At 43.7% G+C, this 17574-nt stretch overlaps 1 protein-coding gene across 2 annotated transcripts in view; it reads left to right on the forward strand.

The window, feature by feature from the left end:
* LOC118881821 (katanin interacting protein) overlaps nt 1–17574 on the forward strand; it is a 195123-nt gene that overhangs the window by 145587 nt on the left and 31962 nt on the right. For both annotated transcript variants that reach the window (XM_036827080.1, XM_036827081.1), the window contains one exon: nt 6281–7148. In XM_036827080.1, coding sequence (XP_036682975.1) covers nt 6281–7148 — 868 coding nt within the window. The remainder of the gene's footprint in view (nt 1–6280; nt 7149–17574) is intronic.

Here is a 17574-nt window from a genome sequence, read left to right on the forward strand (position 1 = left end):
CCAGGGATCCCACCCTGGTGATGCTTGGACCAAATCCACCCACAGATACGGTTTGTTTGGTCTGCAGAGTGTTGGAAACTTTAAACACCATCAGGTAGGGGGCATGAACCTCTCAGCTCCCCATGACCCCCGCCACTCCCTGTGGTTTCCACCCTAACCCTCTTCTCTCTCCTACCTGCCTGATCCTAGGGGCATTAGAGGTCACACCCCTCTAATAGCACCCCAGCCTGCTCCCCTCTCTCTGTCCCCACTCAGCCAGGCTTCTTGGAGAGAGCTGAGGTCAGACGGGGCTCTAGACCGTTCACGGACGGTCCAGAAGCCCATTGTGGAAACCAGGCATCTCCTTACGGAAGCCGGGATGCCCATCTGATGACTGTGCGGACTGAAAGGTCTCCTCCCCACCCACTGCCTCTCTCGGTGAGAGCGTGTCTGTCTCACCAGATGTTTCCACGGCGGTAATTTTGCGGAACTAGTCATTGAAAGCTGCCCAGGCTGTCCTTCACAAATAGCTATTTCCTGATTAATTCACATCACACACTTGCTCTGCGCCTCCTCTAAACAGAGAACACATCTGTATAAATGTGTAAAAGAGGGCTTTGAGAATCGACTTTTCTGACAGGCGGCAAATAGTAGCCTGCCATCCTGCAATTGGACTATTGAAGCTGGGTTCCTGTGGTGTAACACGGGCTTGACGTTGCTCATCCTAAATTGCTATGGAAACCTTCGTAGCAATAACTTAGTGAACTAGGAAGTTAGTTAGAGCTTCGTTGCCTGGCTTTCAGGAGGGCTAAGGCAGCGGGAAATAAGTATAGATGGACACCTCTGGGATCTCAGATCTTGTATCCCAAGAGCGGATCAGAAGCCAAAGCAAGATGGAAGATGGTCTGGGGTTGAAATCAACAGGCTACCATTTTTCTGATCAGGTTTGTTCTCTGAAGATTGTTAGAGAGCAGTGTTGCCCAGGGAGAAAAATACCTGTGTTTATTCACTTATAATTCCAAAGGGATTACTGAGCAGCAGCTATGTGCCAGGCACTTGCCGGGCCCTTGGACGAGATTAGTCGGGTCTCTGCTGTCTTGGAGCTTAACTTTGAGTGGGGGAGACAATAAATAAGTTAGAAAGCTGATAAACAAGACCATTTCAGAGACCAGAAGGAAAGGAAACAGGGCCATGGGCTAGAGAGGTGACAGGATGGGCCGGGGGCTGCTCTAGGGAGAACAGCCACGTCTCTCTGAAGACAAGGAGGTGCCAGCCTTGCAGGTTTCCGGAGCAGAACATTCCAGGCAGGTGCCCAGGTCCCAAGGTGGGCAGGAGCTCCCTGGGATCACAGAGCAGCAAGCAGAGCAGTGTGTTGGAAGCAGAAGGGGAAGGAAGAGAGAGGTCATCACAGGACCAGATCACGCAGGCCACATTGACCACTGAAAGGAGCTGGAATTTATTCCCACATAGTAGGAAGTCATTGGGTGGTTTTCAGCAGGGGGCTGCCGTGATCTGATTTAAGTTGTTTTGGTTTGGTTTGGTTTTTTCTGGCAGCACCGTGCGGCTTGTGGGATCCCAGTTCCCCTACCAGGGATTGAACCCGGGCCCTCTGCTGTGGAAGCGCAGAGTCCTAACCACTGGACCGCCAGGAAATTCCCTGATTTAAGTCGTTTTTTGAGAAAGACTGGCGGCTGGAAATGAAGTGTGTGTGCCGGGGTGGGGTGGGGGTGGGTGGGTGACGGTGCAGAGTGGAAATGCAGAGAGCGCTTAGGAGGATACGGTTGTTGTCTCCAGGAGAGATGACTGTGGCCCGGGCTAGGAGGCGGCCGCCATTCAGGGAGAAGAGGTCAGATTCTGGAGGGGTTTTGGAGGTAGAGCTGCAGGGCTTCTGATGGATTGGATGTGTGAGTGAGACAGCAAAAAGACTCAAGGACTCCTAGGTTTGGGGCAGCTGGTTGAACGGCGGAACCACTTTTGAGATGAAAGAAGACAAGGTTTGGGAAGAGTGGGTTGATCATTCTGTTTGGGGCCTGTTAAGGTTGAGATGCCTGGTAGATATCCAAGAAGAGAGGTCATGTGGTCACTGTGGGCTGGATGGAGAGGTCAGGATTGGAGATTAAAATAGTCAGGAATCCAGTGTTCATTGGCACTATTCACAATAGCCAAGACATGGAAGCAACCTAAATGTCCACTGGCAAACAAATGGATAAAGAAGATGTGGTACATATACACAATGGAATACTACTCAGCCATAAAAAAGGATGAAATAATGCCATTTGCAGCAACATGGATGGACCTACAGATTATCATACTAAGTGAAGTAAATCAGAGAAAGACAAATATCATCTATCACTTATATGTGGAATCTAAAAAATGATACAAATGAACTTATTCACAAAATAGAAACAGACTCACAGACATAGAAAACAAACTTATGGTTACCAAGGGGGAAAGGGGGTGGGGAAGAATAAATTAGGAGTTGGGGATTAGCAGATACAAACTACTATATATAAAATAGATAAACAACAAAGACCTACTATATAGCACAAAGAACTATATTCAATATCTTGCAGTAAAACATAATGGAAGGGACTTCCCTGGTGACGCAGTGGTTAAGAATCCGCCTGCCATTGCAGGGGACACGGGTTCGATCCCTGGTCCTGGAAGATCCCACATGCCACGGAGCAACTAAGCCCGTGCGCCCCAACTACTGAGCCTGCATTCTAGAGACCGTGAGCCACAACTACTGAAGCCCGTGCACCTAGAGCCCGTGCTCTGCAACAAAGAGAAGCCACCGCAATGAGAGGCCCGTGCACCACAACAAAGAGTAGCCCCCGCTCGCCACAACTAGAGAAAGCCCATGCACAGCAACAAAGACCCAATGCAGCCAGAAGTATAAATAAATAAATAAAATTTATTAAAAAAAAAAACCGTAATGGAAAAGAATGTGGAGGGCTTCCCTGGTGGCGCAGTGGTTGAGAATCTGCCTGTAATGCACGGAACACGGGTTCGAGCCCTGCTCTGGGAAGATCCCACATGCCGTGGAGCAACTGGGCCCGTGAGCCACGACTACTGAGCCTGCGCGTCTGGAGCCTGTGCTCCGCAACAAGAGAGGCCGCGATAGTGAGCGGCCCGCGCACCGCAATGAAGAGTGGCCCCCGCTCCCCACAACTAGAGAAAGCCCTCACACAGAAACGAAGACCCAACACAGATAAAAATAAATAAATAAATAAATAAATTTAGTAAAAAAAAAAAAAAAAAAAAAAAAAGAATGTGGAAAAGAATATATATATACACACATATATAAAACGGAATCACTTTGCTGTACATCTGAAACTGAAACAACATAGTAAATCACCTATACTTCAATAATAAAATAAATAGTCAGGAGTCACCAATGAGAGAATGATAGTTAGGGCCCTGGGCCTGAGTGGGACCCCCTAGTGAGAGGGTGCAGGAAAATCGGGAGGCCGGGGACCAGCCCAACCGGTCAAGGCTCAGCTGAAGAGGAGCAACAGCGGGGAGCCTGGGCTGTGGTGAGAGCAGGGGGGCAGGAGGACAGCCTACCTGAGGACGGAGAACTTCCCAGTGGGTCTGATCCCCTGCTGGACCCTAAAACTGATTGTCCAAACCAGGGCACCCTTGAGAGTGAAAAGAAGGCTCTATGAGTGATAGACTAGGGCAACAGGAATAAACAGAATCGTCCAGGCAAACAGGGAAGTTCTGTGACCCAGTTTCTGGCACCCTTGGCAGGGTGGGTTCGTGTAGAGGAGCAGGCAAAGGCTAGCGGGCAGGAGACACAGCTGTGACTGTGACTCTTAGAGTTTGCTGTAAAGGTGGACAAACAGATTGTGGGGCACCCCAGCAATAAGAAGGAATAAAACTACTCATTTACACAACATGGATGAATCTCAGAGTTATTATGCTGAGTGAAAGAAGCCAGGCCCCAAAGAGTTCATAGCGTGTGATGCCTTTTATAGAAAAATTCTAGAAAATGCAAAGTAATCTATAGTGACAGAAGGCTGATGGGTGGTTGGCTCGGGGTGGGGGAAGAAGATAGGGCGGCAGGGATTACATAGGTGTACAAGGAAACCTCGTGGGTGATAGGTGTGTTCATTACCTTGATCATGGGTGTACATGTGTTAGAACTTACCAAGCAGCATGCTTTATTGTTTTTTATTGAAGTATAGTTGATGTACAATGTTGTGTTAGTTTCAGGTGTATAGCACAGTGATTCAGTTATATATAGTTATATATATGTGTGTGTGTGTATATATATATCCTTTGCAGATTCTTTTCACTTAGAGGTTATCACAAAATATTGAATATAGTTCCCTGTGCTATAAGTAGATCCTTGTTGGTTATCTATTTTATACTTAGGAGTGTGTATCTGCTAATCCCAAGCTCCTAATTTATCCCTCCCTTTCCCCTTTGGTAACCATAAATTTATTTTCTATGAATGTGGGTCTATTTCTGTTTTGTAAATAAATTCATTTGTATCTTTTTTTTAGATTCCACATATAAGCAATATCACATGATATTTGTCTTTCTCTGTCTTACTTGACTTAGTATGATCATCTCTAGGTCCATCCATGTTGCTGCAAATGGCATTATTTCATGCCTTTTTTATGGCTGAGTAATATCCATTGTGTATATATATATATATATATATATATATATATATATATATATATATATACCACATCTTCTTTATCCATTAAGTTGTATGCTTTAAACATGTACAGTTTACTATATGAGGTATGTATTATATTCCTCGAGAAAGCTGTTTATTAAAAATGTTTTTGTGTAAAGAGGTATGGCCAAATAAGGCAGTAGCAGGAGGAGGTGTTATTTGATTTTTTTTTTCTTTTCTTTTTTTTCTTTTTTTTTTTGGCTGAGTTGGGTCTTCTTTGCTGTGCACGGGCTTTCTCTAGTTGCAGCGAGTGGGGGCTACTCTTCATTGTGGTGCAAGGCCTTCTCATTACAGTGGCTTCTCTTGTTGCAGAGCACAGGCTCTAGGCACACAGGCTTCAGTAGTTGTGGCATGCGGGCTCAGTAGTTGTGGTGCTCGGGCTTAGTTGCTCCGTGGCATGTGGGATCTTCCCAGACCAGGGCTCGAACCCGTGTCCCCTGCATTGGCAGGCAGATTCTCAACCACTGCGCCACCAGGGAAGCCCCCTAATTTTAAGCATGACCCAAGAAGCGTTGAACACCTGCCTGATATGGGGCACATGTGCTGGGAGAGGAGGAGACAGAAGGCTAGCAGGGACCCTTTTGTGAAGGTTACTGTACGTCATGCTGAGGGGTTCGGAATTCATCTCATGGGCCTGGTGTTCCCCACACAAGTGCAGCGCCCACACCGCATCCTCTGGGCTCCCCTCCACTTGTGGCCACAGCTGCGTTGGGACAGTCCCGGGAGTGCTGACTGGGCACCACTTCCAGCGCTTCCAGGCTCTAAGCCCTTCTGCTTGGGTCCTTTTGCCGAAGCCTCTAGAGGGCTTAGCCTGTGGTCATGGCGGGGAGTCAGTGTCCCCAGGGGCAGCCATCAACAGCAGGGAAGGGAGTCAGTGGATAAACACCCAGCCTCCCGCCTTTGGAGGGACACTTCTGGGATGCATTCTGCTGGTCCCTCACAGTGTCCCAGCTGGATGGAGCCCCAGTTCCCCACAGCAGTGACCAGCCCCAAACCTTTTTGGGTTTTCACCTGCCCTACCTGACTCTCCCTCTTAGGAGCACCTGCTGATAAGCTCCCTGCACTCAAATCCTTGTCTCAGGCTCTGCTCTCAGGGCCCCCAAAATATGGCACCCATGGAACCTAGGGCATCTGCATTTTATGTGCCTGCCAAGCTTTTCTGACGCAGGAGGCCCAGGAACCATACTTTAAAGAACCCTGCTATAGGCAGTGAAAAAAACATGAAGAATTTCACAAAGGGATGTGACTGGGCCAGATCTGCTCTTGTAGAAAACTAACGTGGGTGGCAATGTGAAGCTGAGGTCGGAGGAGCAAGAGACAGGAAGCAGGGAGACCAATTAGCAGGCTGTTACATGTGTCCCAGCAGGAGGTAATGATGACGAAGACGGCGATGGAGGCCGCCTCTTTGTGAAAGTCCTTTGATTTATAACATATGTAACCCTTTGCGCAGAAATGAAAAAGAGTCTGATTTAACAGCCCCAGTGCTGTAGTCTCAGAAAGCTCACGTTTCCAGCGTCCCACATTTGTCTTTTTCATCTGCTCCTTTCAAAATCTGATACATCAGTCCGATGCCACGCATCTTCATTTTGTGAAATTTTGTGTTTTCAGGATCTTGACATTGGGGCCAAAAACGTGAAGCTTTATGTCAACAAAAAACTCATCTTTGATGGCAACTTAGACAAAGGAGGTGACGAGGCCCCACAGAGCATCCTGGTGGGCCTGCAAACTGAGAGAATGGAAAACAGCGTTGCTGCCCCCTCGGAAGAAAGCAAAGGTGCCCGCGAGAGGAACAGCACCGATGGGGACGAGGAGCGCGGCGTCAGTTACTCGCAGCCAGCTGGAGCAGCAGCGGATGTGAAGGTTTCTTCACAAGGAAATTTATTTGGTGGAAGGATGAATTCTCCTGACTGCATGAAGGACAATTTGTCCAAGTTAGAGGAAGAGTGCAGCTTTTTAGCCGCACCATCCTCGCCGGGTGGCACGCCCAGTGTCCCTCCCCACTCCTCCCCCGCCGAATGCCCTCCTCCTCTTGACCAGGAGCTCTCGCTGATCCAACAGCTGGAAAACCTTATGGGCAGAAAAGTCTCTGAGCCTCCAGGGAAAACCCCATCCTGGTTACAACCTTCTCCCGCAGGGAAAGGCAGGAAGCAGGGAGGCCCTAAGTCAAAACCCCTCTGGCTGAGTCCGGAGAAGCCGCTGGACTGGAGAGGCAGGCTTCCATCAGAGGATATCATCCGTGCGGGGCCTGGAGAGACCGAGGCCGGAGATAAAGGCCCCAGACGTGAGCAAGGGCGGGCAAGCAGCTGGAATGTCATCGCCAGTGAGCGAGCTCAGAGGGCGACCCCCAGAGTCTGCGGTGATGACTTCAACATCTTTAACCAACCCTCCCACAGGGAGCACCCTGCTAGTGGGAGGAGGGGCCTGAGGAAGGACGCCCTCAGCAACAGTCATGGTGATGGCCAGCCAGACAGCAGAGGTAAGCTTGGGAGGCAGTCTGACTCGGGGCCATGTCACCTGAGCCAGGACCACTGATTGGCATGAAGCCATTTTGCTCCCTGGACCTCAGTTTCCTCATCTGCAAAGCAAGTGGGTTCTTCTCAACTAAGGGTCACAAATTCCCTGTCTCAGGGGCCACAGGGATGGCAGCAGTGAGTGAAATGGGCAAGGCACACTTTGCATGTTAAGCTCATAGATATATTTGTCATTACCTCCAAGATACGTTCCTTTGTCCATTTTTCTTGCACAACATGGCTTTTCCAATCTACACTGTTATCCCACCTCTGATGGAGACGTTGGTCTCTAAGAACTTCACTTTTTCTTAACCATACCATTAGAAAAATAATACAAGTGTGCTGAAAAATAGCAATCAATTCTTGCCTGGGGGTTGGAAGGACTATAGGGAATGGTGAGGACTATGGCATTCAGGAATACAAGACCACTATGCCAGATCTCCCTTTTCCTTTTATCAAGAGAAATCAAAATTGTAGAATATTCTTGTTTTTCAACATGGGCAACTGATGGAGATTATTTTTAAACCACTGTGTGGGTCAAAAAATATATATATACATCTGCTAGCAGGATTCACCTGCTTTGTGAACTTTGCAGTAGATTATCTCTAAGAGATCCGAAAGGAGGTGCCAACGGCTGGGTTACTGAATATTTGCCCTCAGATTTGGCTACTGGGATGGAGTGTAGCATAGCAACAAGGAGTCAAATCATATGAATTCAAGCTCTGCTACTTATAGGTCTGGGAGCTCTAGACTGGGTCCTATAGAGCTGGGCATTTCCACTTTCTGAGCCTCAGCATCTTCATCTGTGAAATGGGAATGAACCCCCACGCCCCACAGTGTTGTGAAAAATGAATGAGATGATAGCTTCAAAATATTGACCAGAGCCTGGCATGTGGAAAGTGCTGCAGAAGTGGTGGCCACTATTTCAACACTAGCTTCTACATCCTTTATTGTCCACAGAGCTCCTGGACCTACCAAGGCAGGGCTCATCTCTAGATCCTCTGAGTTTATCCCCACCCCCTACCCCACAGGAGCAGAAGCCCTGGAGTCAAACTGACTGGGCATGTATCCTGGTTCCCCACTGCCAACCCACACTGTGAGCAAGTTCTGAAATCCCCCTGAGCCTCAGTTTCCTCGTTTATATAAGGACACCAGTAATATCCAACTCACGAGGGGCTGGGAGGATCAAATGAGATCTACATGTGCAGCATTTGGCACTGTGCCTGGGACATAAGAGCACCCAATAGACGTTAGCTGCTGCTATTTATTATTATTATTGTCATCATCATCATCATCATCATCATCATCGTCATCCCCATTCTGTGACTCTGCCTCTTGGTGTATCTGTATGTGAAGCCAATGTATATATTTTTAGTGAATTACATTAGCATCTGCACTATTACTGTCTACTGGACAGACCCCAAAGGCCTGCATTTAGCCAGAGTCTACACATAGAAATGTGAAGAGTTTGTGGCCTCTTTCAGACCCTTGATGTTACTTAGGGCAGAGCAAGTCCCTCAGACTCTTGAGTGCCTTTCCATGGTGAGCGCCTGGCTCCCTTCTCCCAGGCAGAGCCTCCCCTTCTGGCTCCCCAGCCTTACAGATTCTGCTGCCCACCCCCACCAAGACAACCCTGAGACTGGGTATCAGGGAGGAGAGCAGAGTGGGAGAACAGAACCGAGAAGCTCTTTGGGGGCAGGGACTGCGTCTTATTTGTGTTGGGGTTCCCAGGACCCAGGTGCCTGACTCATGGTGGGTCTTCTGCAGTGTGAGAGGAATCATGGAAAGAAGGAACTGCAATGGTTAGATGCATGGCATGTTTGCACTAAGCCAGGCTGTCATTTGGGCATGTTACTCAAACGGGTTCATTTAATCCTCATACCAGTCCCATTTTACAGATAAAGAAAATGTGAGGTAAGAAAGCAGGGTGAGATGGGAGGTTCAGGATGGTGGCATAGGAAGATCCTGAACTCAGCTCCTCTCATGGACACAACAAAACTACAGCTACGTGTAGACTAATTCCCTCTGAAAAGGACCTGAAAACTGGATGAACAGAGTCTCCACAAGAAAGGGTAAAAGGGCAGCATCAAGGCAGATAAGAGAGGCAGAGAGATGATCTCATCAAGGAGAAAAACCACACCCCAGGTGTGACAGTCCACAGATTGGAGGGATTACACAGGTACAGTTACTGTCCCTGGGGATTGAAGGATTTGAGCTTCACATCAGGCACCCCAGTCCTTAGATCCTGCACAAGAGAGATGAGACCCCAAAACATCTGGCTTTGAAAACCAATGGGGAATACACTCAAAACTAAAGAACTGCAGAGAATGGAAAGCTAGCTTTTAAAGGGCACACTCACACTCACACTCACTCCACCTGAAAACCAGCACAAAAACACCAGACTGAAAAGTGCATGAGCCATAGGTGGATGGGACCCACCTGCTAATCTTGAAGCATCTGCTGGAGAGGCAGGAATGAGTTGGGATGCTCTCTGGGGACTGAGAAACTGGAGGGAGCCATTTTTCCAGTCTCAGGCTACCTTGCTGATTCCAATGCTGGTGGGTGCCATTTTGGAATTCTCCCTCTAGTCTGTTAGCACCAGTCGGCACACCCCACTTAGAGCCCCACCCACCCCTGCACCTCAGCCAGGCCTCACAGCTGACTATGTGATAACCCTGCCCACTAGAACCCATCAGCCATTGTGGCCAGCATTGCAGTCTTTCCAGGGGCCAGCCCTGCCCACCAATGCATGGCAGCAGCATCCATGACCCTGCCACAAGAGGGTGCACGCAACCCATAAGGGGACACTGTTGAGGACCTGGCTCTGGTGGCCAGGCATGATTGCATTTCTGAGCCCCACAGGACGTCTCTTACATAAGGCCACTCCTTCAAGACCAAGAGAGGTAGCCGATTTACTTAATATATAGAAACAAACACAGAAAAGTAGGCAAAATGAGGAAACAGAGGAATATATTCCTATCGAAAGAACAAGACAGAACCACAGAAAAAGAACTAAACAAAACAGAGATAATCAATCTACCTGATAAAAAGCTCAAAATAATGGTCAAATGATGCTCATAGAACTTGGGAGAAGAATGGACAAACATGGTGAGAACAACAAAGAGATAGAAAATATAAGAAAGTATCACACAAATTATAACTGAACTGAGAAATACACTAGAGGGGTTCAACAGCAGATTGGATGAGGTAGGAAAACAAATCAGCAAGCTGGAAGACAAAGCAATGGAACTCACCCAGACAGAGCAGCATAATGAAAAAAGAATTTTAAAAAAATAAAGATATTTTAAGGGACCTTTGGGACATCAAGCAGAATAACATTCATATTATAGGCTCCCAGAAGGAGAAGAGAGGAAGGGCAAGAAAAATTATTTGAAGGAATAGTGGCTGAAATTTTCCCTGGGGAAGGAAACAGACATCCAGGAAGCCCAGAGAGTTCTGAATAAGATGAACCCAAAGAGACACCCACCAAGACACATTATAATTAAAATGGTAAAAGTTAAGGATAAAAAGAGAATCCTAAAAGCAGCAAGAGAAAAACAACTTGTGACATACAAGGAAATCCCTTTAAGGCTGTCAGCAGATTTTTTTCAGCATAAACTTTACAGGCCAGAAGGGAATGGCATGACATATTCCAAGTGCTGAAAGAAAAAAACTTCCAGTGAGAATTCTCTGCCCAGCGAGTTTATCATTCAGAATTGAAGGAGAGATTAAGAGTTTCCCAGGTAAGCAAAAGCTGAAGGAGTTTATCACCACTAAACTGGCCCTACAAGAAATGTTAAAGTGACTCCTTTAAACTGAAAATAAATGACACTAATTAATAATATGAAAACATACAAATGTAAAAGTCTTACTGGCAAAGGTAAATATATAATAAAAGTAGTGGATCAATCAGTTATAAAGCACGACTTCCCTGGTGGTGCAGTGGTTAAGAATCCGCCTGCCAATGCAGGGGACACGGGTTCAAGCCCTGATCCAGGAAGATCCCACATGCCGTGGAGCAACTAAGTCTGTGCACAACTACTGAGCCTGTGCTCTAGAGCCTGTGAGCCATAACTACTGAACCCACGTGCCACAACTACTGAAGCCTACGCGCTCTAGGGCCCGTGATCCACAACAAAGAGAAGTCACCACAATGGGAAGCCCATGCACCGCAACAAAGAGTAGCCCCCGCTCACCACAACTAGAGAAAGCCTGCGCGCAGCAACGAAGACCCAACACAGCCATAAATAAATAAATAAATAAATTTATTTATTTATTTTTAAAAAATCAATTATATAAAAAAAAAATCAATTATAAAGCAAGCTTGAAGGTTAAAGGGCAAAAATGTTAAAAATTAACTAAAATTACAATAGTTTGTTAAGGGATACATAAAATAAAAAGATGTAGTACTTGTCATCAAAGTATAAAATGTGTGGAGGGGGAGTAGAAAGACAAAGCTTTGGAATGTGTTCAAATTTAAGTTGCTACCAACTTAAAACAGACTGCAGCTTACCTAGGATGGCATATGTGATCCTCATGGTAACCACAAGGAAAAAACTCAACAGTAAATACACAAAAGAAAATGAGAAAGGAATCTAAATATAGCACTAAAGAAAGCCACCAAAACATAAGGGAAATGAGAAAAGAAAAAGAAAGGAACAGAGAAGAACTACAAAAACAGCCAGAAAACAATTCACAAAATGGCAGTAATTACATACTTACCAATAATTACTTTAAATGGGCTAAATTCGCCAATCAAAAGACAGAGAGTGGCTTAATGGATTAAAAGAAAAAAACACTCATCTATATGCTGCCTACAAGAAGCTCATTTCAGAAGTAAGGACACACACTGAAGGGATAGAAAAAGATATTCCATGCAAGTGAAATGAAAAGAAAGCTGGAGTAGCTATTCTTATATCAGACAAAATAGACTTTAAAACAAGACTATAATAAAAGACAAAGAAGGGCATTACATAATGATAAAGGAGTCGATGCAACAAGAAGTTATAACATTTATAAATGTATGTGCACCCAACATAGGAGCACCGAAATATATAAAGCAAATATTGATGGACTTAGAGAAATTGAAAGCAATACAGTAATAGTAGGGGACTTTAACACCCTACTTACCTCAATGGATAAATCATCCAGACAGAAAATTGATAAGGAAACATCAGACTTAAGCAACACATTATAACAGATGGGATTAACAGATATATACCAAATATTCCATTCAAAAGCAGCAGAACATACATTCTTCTCAAGTGCACATGGAACATTCTCCAGGATAGATGACATGTTAGGTCACAAAACAAGTCTCAATAAATTCAAGAAGATTTAAATCATATCAAGAATCTTCTCCAACTACAATGGTATGAAACTAGAAATCAATCACAAGAAAAAAATGGGAAAAACCACAAAAACATGAAGATTAAACAACATGCTACAAAACAACTGCGGGGGGGAGGCATTGAAGAAATCAAGGAGAAACAAAAAATACCTGGAGACAAATGAAAACAGAAATACAACATACCAAAATCTGTGGGATACAGCAAAAGTGGTTCTGAGAGGGAAGTTCATAGCAATACAGACCTACCTCAAGAAATAAGAAAAATTCCCAATAAACAATCTAACTTAACACCTAAAGGAACTAGAAAAAGAAGAACAAATGAAGCCCAGAATTAGTAGATGAAGGAAATAATAAAGATCAGAGCAGAAATAAATGAAGTAGAGACTAAAATAAAATAGAAAAAAATCAGTGAAACTAAGAGCTGATTCTTTGAAAAGATAAATGTAGTTGACAAACCTTTAGCTAGACTAACCAAGAGAAAAAGAGAGAGGGCTCAAATAAATAAAATCAGAAATGAAAGAGAAGTTACAACTAATACCACACAAATACAAAGGATCGTAAGAGACTACTATGAACAATTATATGCCAATAAATTGGGCAACCTAGAAGAAATGGATAAATTCCTAGAAACAAACAATCTTCTAAGACTGAATCATGAAGAAATAGAAAATTTAAATAGACCAATTACTAGTAAGCAGATTGAAAAAATAATCAAAAATCTTCCAACCAACAAAAGTCCAGGACCAGATGGCTTCACTGGTGAATTCTACAAAACGCTCAAAGAAGATTTAATACCTAGTCTTTTCAAACGCTTCCAAAATATTGAAGAGGAGGGAAACCTTCCAAACATATTTTATGAAGCCAGCATTACCCTGATACCAAAACTGGACAAGGACATCACAAAAAAAAAAAAAAAAAATTACAGGCCAATATCACTGATGAACATACATGCAGAAATTCTCAACAAAATATGAGCAAACCTAATCCAACAATACATTAAAAGTCTCATACACCATGAATAAGTGGGATTTATTCCAGGGATGCAAAGATGGTTCAATATCCACAAATCAATCAACATGATACAACAAAATTGAAGAATACAAATCATATGATTATCTCAATAGATTTTAAAAATGCTTTTGACAAAGTTCGACATTTACTTATGATAAAAATTCTCAACATCGTTGGTATAGAGGGAACATACCTCAACATAATAAAGACCATATGTGACAAACTCACAGCTAACATCATACTCAATGGTGAAAAGCTGAAAGGGTTTCCTCTAAGAGATCAGGAACAAGACAAGGATGCACACTCTCACCACTTTCATTCAACATTGGAAGTCCTAGCCACAGCAATTCGGCAAGAAAAAGAAATAAAAATCATCCAAATCAGAATGGAAGAAATAAAACTCACTATTTGCAGGTGACATGATACTATATATAGAAAACCGTAAAGACTCCATCAAAAAACTGTTATAACTAATAAATGAATTCAGTAAAACTGCAGGATACAAAATCAATATACAGAAATATGTGGCATTTCTATACACTAATAATGAACTATCAGAAAGAGAAGTAAAGAAAACAATCCCATTTACAATTGCATCAAAAAGAAACAATACCTAGGAATAAATTTAACGAAGGAGGTTAAAGACTTGTACACTGAAAGCTATAAGACACTGATGAAAGAAATTAAAGAAGACACACACACACAAAATGAAAGATATTCCTTGCTCATGGATTGGAAGAATTAATATTGTTAAAATGTCCATACCATACTACTAAAGCAATCTATAGATATAATGCAATCTTTATCAAAATTCCAGTGGTGTATTTCACAGAACTAGAACAAATAATTCTAAAATGTATATAGAACCACAAAAGATCCCAAATAGCCAAAAGCATCTTGAGAAAGAAGAACAAAGCTGGAGGTATCATGCTCCCTGATTTTAAATTATACTACAAAACTATAGTGATCAAAACAGTATGATACTGGCACAAAAAGAGACACACAGATCAATGGAATAGAATTGAGAGCCCAGAAATAAACCCATGCACATATGGACTATTAATCAATGACAAAGGAGCAAAGACATAGAATGGAGAAAGGACAGTCTCTTCAATAAATTGTGTTGGGAAAACTGGACAGCCACATGCAAAAGGATGGAACTAGACCACTATCTTACACCATACACAAAAATTAACTCAAAATGGATTAAAGACTTGAATATAAGACCTGAAACCATAAAATTCCTAGAAGAAAACATAGGCAGTAACCTTATTGACATCAGCCTTAGAAATGTTTTTGTGGATCTGACTCCAAAGGCAAGAGAAACAAAAGCATAAATAAATAAATGGGACTACATCAAACAGAAAAGGTTATGTACAGTAAAGGAAACCATCCTCAAAATGAAAAGGCAACCTACCGAATGGGAGAAGATATTTGCAAATCATATATCTTTTAAGGGGTTAATATCCAAAATATATAAAGAACTCATACAACTCAACAACAAAAAACAAACAAACAGATTTAAAAGTGGGAAGAGGGTCTGAATAGACATTTTTCCAAAGAAGACATACAGATGGCCGACAAGCACAAGAAAAGATGTTCAATATCACTAATTATCAGGGAGATGCAAATCAAAACCACAAGGCAATGTCCCATCACACCTGTTAGAATGGCTACTATTAACAAGACAAGAAATAATAAATGTTGGAGAGGATGTGGAGAAAAGGGAATGCTTGTACACTGTTGGCGAGATTGTAAATTGGTGCAGCCACTATGGAAAACAATATGGAGATATCTCAAAATATTAAGAATAGAACTGCTATATGACCCAGCTATACCACTTCCGGGTATTTATCTGAAGAACATGAAAATACTAATTTGAAAAGATATATGCACCCCCATGTTCATTGCAGCATTATTTACAAGAGACAAGATATGGAAAAAACCTAAGTGTCCACTGATGAATGAATAAAAAAGATGTGGTATATATATACATATATATATAGTATATATGTACATGGAATAATATACGTACAATGTCATACTTCTCAGCCATAAAAAAGAATGAAATCCTGCCATTTGCAACAATATGGGTGGACCTTGAGGGTATTATGCTAAGTAAAATAAGTCAGACAGAGAAAGACAAATACTGATGACTTCACTAATATGTGGAATCTAATAAACAAAACAAACAAAATAAAACAAAGACAAATTTATAGATATGGAGAGCAGATTAGTGGCTACCAGAGGAGAAGGCAGTTGTGGTGTGGGTGAAATGGATGAAGGAGGTCAACTGTATGGTGATGGATAGGAGCTAGATTTATGGTGGTGATCACTTTGTAGTGTATACAGATGTTGAACGACAATGCATTACACCTGAAAGTTATATGATTAAAAAAGAGAAAAGAAAAGAAAATGTGAGGTTTAAGTAACTTCCTCAGGTCACACAGCCAATAAGGGTTAGAGCAGGATTTGAACCCAGGCAGTCCTGCTCCAGCATCCGTGCTTCGAACTACTACCCTACAGTGCCCTGTTTCCCCAGCTGTCATCAGCCACCTGCCCCAGAAGAGCTAGGCAATTCCAAACCTTCCTGGTAAACAGACCCAAAGAACCTCTGGGAGTTATGAGGTGATGGGCATTTTTCTAACTTGTCCATGTTCAGAAGACTTTGTCTCGCTTTAATTTCCTTCCAGGCATTTCACTGCTTAGCTCAACACACATTAAGAACTGAGCCCCTGAGATTTCATGCTTGTTAAGCTGGTCGTGCTAAAAAGGAAAGTTGCTTAGAAATTTTAAATTACCCATTACATAGAGCCAAATCCCATAGCCATGCCCTTCAGGAAAGGTGGGGGCCAAGCCCTCCAACAGTGCTTGTAGAATGAATGCCCACGATCCTCCCTGGGACTGGAATCGTGCTGTTACCATAATATAGAGCCTGGAAATCCTTTTGTTAAACAAAGTATCTCATTGTAATGACATCTGCATTTTGGAAGTGTCTTTATCAGGGGTCAGTTAGCTTCAGGTGAATGAAATCTCACTGGCCCAGTTTGAGCAGTAAAAAGGGGTGTTATTTGAGAAGCTCCTGGACCCCCAAAGGCAGGAAGCATCACATGGGATTTGAAGGAGGAACCAGAAAGCCAGTAGGCACCGAGGAAGCTTCTCCCTGACTCTCCAGGGCTGCTGGGCCCTGCCTCTGCTTCTTTGCAGGTCCACTCTTCCTCACCCCTCCTCTGTGCACATGGCAGGAAATGGCTTCACAGTCCAAAAGTGACAATTTCCCAGCTCTAGCCCCAGAATGCAATTCCAGAGTCTCAGGGCAGAAGCTGATTGGCTGTCATGGGTCAGGTGTCCACTCCTAGTCCAATCAGCTATGGCTAAAGGGCTGTTCACCTAGAATAAACGTGATTCTGTTGCATCTCACTACATGCTTTTTCACTTCCCATTTTAATAGCAATTAATGCCTACCTCATAGTGGTGCCAGTGATTTTTATAAACTGAAATTCAGAACTTTGCAGTTCATATTAATCTCCACCAGAGTAGTTTTGAACCTTTAATCCCATCATCTCATACTGGTCCCTCCCAGACCATACGGACTGCAGATTAAAGCAATAGCTTTCTGTTGTCGGTTCAGATCTGTTGGCAGGAATGTTGACAGACAAGACAAAGCACCGATCCCAGCAGTTGCCCAACTCCCAAAGACTAATGAGTCATGTGTGACAGAGGGAAACGTGGGCCCCAGCCTGCTGTTTCATCTGAGAGGTCCAAGACAAAGTCTATACCTCTCTGCTTTTAAAACCCAGGGCGTACGTACATCTCGGGGAGAATAGGTCAGAAAGCAGATGCAGGACGAAAGCCAAGTCCTGCCTTTCTTGCACACCCCGGCAGAGAAAGGCAGGCTGAGTCCCTGACACGTGACTTTTGGTGCTTTCTCCTCGGTTGCCCTTGCAGACCAACCCAGCCCATTCACTTCAGTCAGTGGAAATCAAATCACAGTAAACTGAGGTCATGACGCTCCATATGGGAAGTTCCTT

This window comes from Balaenoptera musculus, chromosome 15 (genome assembly GCF_009873245.2).
Source record: "Balaenoptera musculus isolate JJ_BM4_2016_0621 chromosome 15, mBalMus1.pri.v3, whole genome shotgun sequence".
Classification (NCBI taxonomy): domain Eukaryota; kingdom Metazoa; phylum Chordata; class Mammalia; order Artiodactyla; family Balaenopteridae; genus Balaenoptera; species Balaenoptera musculus.